Raw genomic sequence first — 6,000 nt, forward strand, 5'->3', positions numbered from 1 at the left:
TTGTACCTGTGTATAGATTAAATCATAGATTTCCAATTTGTTCCGAGTCCTTTCTACACCAAAGTACCCATCTGCAAAGCTTTCCTAAAGTTAGTGGTTTTTATGACATTTGAGAAAATCGCATACAAATATTGCAGTTTGCTGCATTTATCTCACACAATTTCTTGCGTACAAAGGCAGCTCACCCCAAATAGGAACACCAGAGGCCTACTGAACAGTTTGATGCCCAATATGCATAGATATACCAAAGTCTGCGGTATGTACTGACCCCAAAATGAAAATAGTGCATAAGGATTTCTCGCCTGCCAGCTCAGCTTTTGCACACAGAGCCCCCTGACAGCCTATTATATGCAGTAAGACCCCCAAACTACACAGGGACCCCCAGAAAACCATATATTTTTGGAAAGTACACATTCTGATGAATTCAAAATAGGTAAAGTTATTTTTGTACACCAAAGTTACACATGGCAAAGCTATAGCTAATAGGGAAAGAAAACGTAGGTACTACGGTGTCGGCAGGAAACTGCCTTTTTTAAAACACCGTAGTACCTACGTGCTTGGCAGGGAAAGGGTTAAAACTAAACTTAAAGACTACCTTTTGGAGCACTCGCCCAGCACCTAATCTGGGAACTGGCACTTATATTGTAGTGTCACCCACAGTGACCTACAGCACTTATATTTGCCTATTTGTGACTGTAAGTTACCCTCCCATATAGATTGTAAGCTCTACAGGGCAGGGACCTCCATCCTCTTGTGTCTTTGAATCTTACCCTCCCATATAGATTGTAAGCTCTACGGGGCAGGGGCCTCCATCCTCTTGTGTCTTTGACTCTTACCCTCCCATATAGATTGTAAGCTCTACGGGGCAGGGACCTCCATCCTCTTGTGCCTTTGACTCTTACCCTCCCATATAGATTGTAAGCTCTACGGGGCAGGGACCTCCATCCTCTTGTGTCTTTGACTCTTACCCTCCCATATAGATTGTAAGCTCTACGGGGCAGGGACCTCCATCCTCTTGTGCCTTTGACTCTTACCCTCCCATATAGATTGTAAGCTCTACGGGGCAGGGACCCCCATCCTCTTGTGTCTTTGACTCTTACCCTCCCATATAGATTGTAAGCTCTACGGGGCAGGGACCTCCATCCTCTTGTGCCTTTAACTCTTACCCTCCCATATAGATTGTAAGCTCTACGGGGCAGGGACCCCCATCCTCTTGTATCTTTGAATCTTACCCTCCCATATAGATTGTAAGCTCTACGGGGCAGGGACCCCCATCCTCTTGTGCCTTTGACTCTTACCCTCCCATATAGATTGTAAGCTCTACAGGGCAGGGACCTCCATCCTCTTGTGTCTTTGACTCTTACCCTCCCATATAGAATGTAAGCTCTACGGGGCAGGCATGGGCATCTGCAGAAAATTTTCCAAGGGGGGGCAAGTAAGCTAGCATCATCCTGCAACAGACAAATATATATATATATATATTTTTTTTTTTGCAGGATGATACTAGGGGAGGCTAAAGATGGCCCATACACAGACTGACCTACAGCTAATGTGACACTTAGTGGATTCGCTGCTGACGTAAAAAGTTAACCTCCCAACTACCTCTTGCCGTTCCCACTGACTCCCAGGGATACTGTACAAAAGTGCGGGTGGGGGTGCTTTTTTTTTTTTACCCTAAAATGTTTAGTATTAGTAGTAAAAGTATTCATATGTGCATTTCTGTTAGGGGATCTGCAAACATTTGTGTTTGTGATTAGTTAGCTTAAAGGGGTAGTTCGCATTCGAATTCACTTTTATTTTTAATGGTTTTTCAGTTATTTAGCTTTTTGTTCAGCAGCTCTCCATTTGGTATTTCAGCAGCTATCTGGTTGCTAGGGTCTTATTTACCCTAGCAACCAGGTAGTGATTTAAACAAGAGATGGGAATATGAATAGTTAAGGGGCCTACTTGGAAAAATAAGTAATACAAAATTATAATAATAATAAAATTGTAGCCTCACAGAGCAATATTTTTTGGCCCCCATTTGAAATCTGTATAGAGGCAGAAGAGAAAGGCAAATTATTCAAAAAAATTAATTAGGAAGACCAATTGCAAAGTTGCTAGGAATAGGCCATTTTATAACATACTAAAGGTTAACTTAAAAGTGAACCACCCCTTTAGATGTGTTTATGTTAGTTTTATAGCAAGAAAGGCAGTGGGTACTGACTCCCCATTATATACAGTGAGACGCAGTCCGTATTTACAAACCCAGCACATTATATGCCATGAGGAGCAGTGGGTACAGATGGCAGATATTCAGGCCCTGGCACTATAACACTGGCACTGATACACAGCATTGGCCCCACTGTAACTAACTAGAAATGAACAAAACAATGACAAAAAAAAAAAAAATAGTAAGTGCAAAAAACAACAACAAATATACAAACACACAATGAGCTTTTTCAGAGGGAAAGAGTTAACTTACCCTCCATGTGTTAGGGTAGGGGATAGATTATAAATTATTATAGATGTCAGGTCAGGCAAAAAACAATTTAATGTCAGCTAGTGATTCTTTAGAACTGTATAGTACCTGTGTATAGTGCCCGTGTATAGTGCCTGGGTATAGTGCCTGTGTATAGTGCCCGTGTATAGTGCCCGGGCATAGTGCCTGGGTATAGTGCCCGTGTATAGTGCCCGGGTATAGTGCCTGGGTATAGTGCCTGGGTATAGTGCCTGGGTATAGTACCTGTGTATAGTACCTGTGTATAGTGCCTGGGTATAGTGCCTGGGTATAGTGCCTGTGTATAGTACCTGTGTATAGTACCTGTGGGATGAAAACTGCAGCAAAAGTTGAGAGTTGGTTCTTAGGTAAAGTTACAGGGGCAGATTCTTCTTTTCAGTCTTTATTTCTGTTTCCAGTTTGCAAAATCTCCCGATCCCTGTGTGCATCTGTGCTCTGATTGGTCAATTTTACTGTCTGTCAAGGAAGTTGTGCTCTGATTGGAGAATCCACAAGAAGAAAGATCCAATCGGAGCACAGCAAAAACGGGCTTGAGGGGACAGTGCAGAAACGGAGTAAGGTTTTTGTTTTTTTTGCTACTTTTCCAGGGGGGGGCAAGTGCCCCCTCTTGCCCCCTTCTGTGGACGCCCATGGGGCAGGGACCTTCATCCTCTTGTGCCTTTGGCTCTTACCCTCCCATATAGATTGTAAGCTCTACGGGGCAGGGACCTCCATCCTCTTGTGCCTTTGACTCTTACCCTCCCATATAGATTGTAAGCTCTACGGGGCAGGGACCTCCATCCTCTTGTGCCTTTGGCTCTTACCCTCCCATATAGATTGTAAGCTCTACGGGGCAGGGACCTCCATCCTCTTGTGTCTTTGACTCTTACCCTCCCATATAGATTGTAAGCTCTACAGGGCAGGGACCTCCATCCTCTTGTGTCTTTGACTCTTACTCTCCCATATAGATTGTAAGCTCTACGGGGCAGGGACCTCCATCCTCTTGTGTCTTTGACTCTTACCCTCCCATATAGATTGTAAGCTCTACGGGGCAGGGACCTCCATCCTCTTGTGTCTGTGACTCTTACCCTCCCATATAGATTGTAAGCTCTACGGGGCAGGGACCTCCATCCTCTTGTGTCTTTGACTCTTAACTTATTGCAACTGTATCTTGTATTTATTTGTATTTCTCTACTATCGTAATAACCCCCTGTTTGTATTAATGTATTGTACTGTACAGCGCTGCGTACATAAGTAGCACTTTATAAATAAAGATATACATACATGCATGGAACTGGCACTGAATTTATCCTGACGTGTTCTCAACACTGGATTTCGAATTACGGTGCCCTAGAGATTTTTTGACACTCACAACTTATTTGACACACCCACAACTTATTTCACGTGACCATGACTTTTTTGATGCAACCAAGACTTTTCCTCACTCTATGAATTTTTGCTGTGACAAAGTTTCAAGAAATAATTTGAGAATGGTGAAATGTAGAATTGTGCTGCCAATCCATGCTTTTACAAAAATATTTGCTCATTACTACTTCTGACATCTGATATTGTAGGGACACTCAAAGGCAAAGAAGTAGCTAGATGTATCAAGGCCATGTTTATAAGCAAGAATAAGATAACCCTCTCGAAAAAAGTCAAATTAAGTTGGGAAATCTGTGTAACCTAAATTGTTTAAAAACTGGATATGTACCTAATCTTAATTTTTTTTTTTTTGCTTTTTAAAACTTTTATTAAAGATTTCACAGTATATACAGAGGAACAGATTTGTTGAAAAGATTGTTTTACAGCATAGTTTTGTGAAATAAACCGGTGGTTGATAACCAATTTTGTGTCCTTTGTGTCTCTTTATTGATAGAGTGCTTATGGGTAACCTAAATCTTATTTTTTTGTTGTAGAAACCAGTATCACATTTTAAAGGCAACTATGGCTTCTGAGTCAAAATTTCTTAAAGAGCACCACACAACACAGAAACCCCTAAGCTCCGCAGCTTACAGACAGCATGCAGGAACTACATAACCCACAATGCACTGTGATGTTCCTTTTCTCATTGATATCATGTGTGCAGGGAATTATGGGATTGGGAGAAGGCAGACTGAAGGCAGGCTGAGCATAGTCAGCCAGATCAGCAGGAAAACAGGGGGCCAGAATTAGGTAACTGTTCCAAAAATCATATTTTTACATTAAAAATCATGAAAAGGCTGCATATTTTCTTAATTTAATGTATATTGCAAAGTTGCTTAAAATTATGTTTACTTTTTAAAAACTTAAGTTGTGTTTGGGTCAATAGAGATCATGGAGATCTAATTTTGAACCCTGGAGTATAGGTTCAAACTAGTTGATTATATTTATACCACTACTTTCTTATATACCTGTAAAATAAGATGACATATTAGAAGAAACCAAGAAGTCAGAAAACTCACCATTTGTAACGTTGAGTCTGACTGGGTCACTTCTCTCACTGGTACCAGCCTGGCACTGGTAATTCCCACTGTCCTTCTCTTCTGCTTTCCCAATTATAAAGCTCCGTTCCTCTCCATTTATCGTCTCATTGTCCCTGTACCAGGAATATCTCTGGCTCAGCGGAGCAGTAGGACCCACGGTACATGTGAGAGTTATAGTTTCATGCCGAGATATTGTGGCCCAGTTTGGAGAGAAGGAAACCACCGGCCTCATAGCAACAGCCCCTAAAAACTCAGAGATTTTACAAGTTTATTGCATTTTGGTGCGCACACTACCCCCTATTTATCTAAATTATTGCAAACGTACCCACCTCTATTTTTATTCTATAGCCAGATAGAATATTTTAGCTATAAAGGTATAAATAACAAGCTATCACCCAGAATGAAAACACACCAATTTACCACTATAAAGTTACATTAGATATAGCAGAGAACATCTTCAATGATTACAGCAAAACAGAGGACATTAGTAAAAAAGATGAAATTATTCAATTGTTTTAAATTCCTGAGGAATTAGTAGGATTAGTAACATGTACAGAAAATCTTACCTGTACTTCCCATAGCTGCAACTGCTGCAAACAAAACAGAATATTTTACAGCTGAAACACAGTATTAATTTTATTGAATTATAACATAAAAGTAAATTTGGGGCTGCAGTGACCACATGAATAAGACCAGTTAGTGAGAGCCTAGCTCCTGTTATAGTACATCCCAGGGGCAGGGGCGTTTCTGCCCCTTCAATTACCAGAGGCTCCTCCGATGCCGCCCCCCCACGCTTACCTTTACTGCACCGGTGGGGGTCCAGGGGGGCGCATCGCTAGTGTAGAGAGTGCAAAAGCTTTTTAGAAACCAGAAATTAAGCTCTTAAAGTTACCAGAAGTGGCTTTTTGCTGCCCCTGGTAACTTCAGGGTCGCTGCTGCCTGAGGAGAGTATCTCAACTCGCCTAATGGCAGCAGTGCCACTACCAAGGAGTGTAAGATGGTCAGGGCTACTGCATAAGAGCCATGATGAAGTAGGAGGGTAGGTGATCCCTAGGAAAT

The 6,000-nt window shown here is 41.7% G+C and overlaps 1 protein-coding gene across 1 annotated transcript in view; it reads right to left on the bottom strand.

The window, feature by feature from the left end:
* LOC101735075 (high affinity immunoglobulin gamma Fc receptor I) overlaps positions 1-5,527 on the bottom strand; it is a 25,249-nt gene extending 19,722 nt beyond the window's left edge. The window contains exons 1-2 of the mRNA XM_031891210.1: positions 5,508-5,527; positions 4,921-5,184 (exon numbers count right to left, since the gene is read on the bottom strand). Of these exons, the coding sequence (XP_031747070.1) occupies positions 4,921-5,184; positions 5,508-5,520 (277 nt within the window). The 5' untranslated portion in view covers positions 5,521-5,527. The remainder of the gene's footprint in view (positions 1-4,920; positions 5,185-5,507) is intronic.
* Positions 5,528-6,000: the final 473 nt, after the last annotated feature.

The sequence above is a fragment of the Xenopus tropicalis genome, chromosome 8 (assembly GCF_000004195.4).
Source record: "Xenopus tropicalis strain Nigerian chromosome 8, UCB_Xtro_10.0, whole genome shotgun sequence".
NCBI lineage: Eukaryota > Metazoa > Chordata > Amphibia > Anura > Pipidae > Xenopus > Xenopus tropicalis.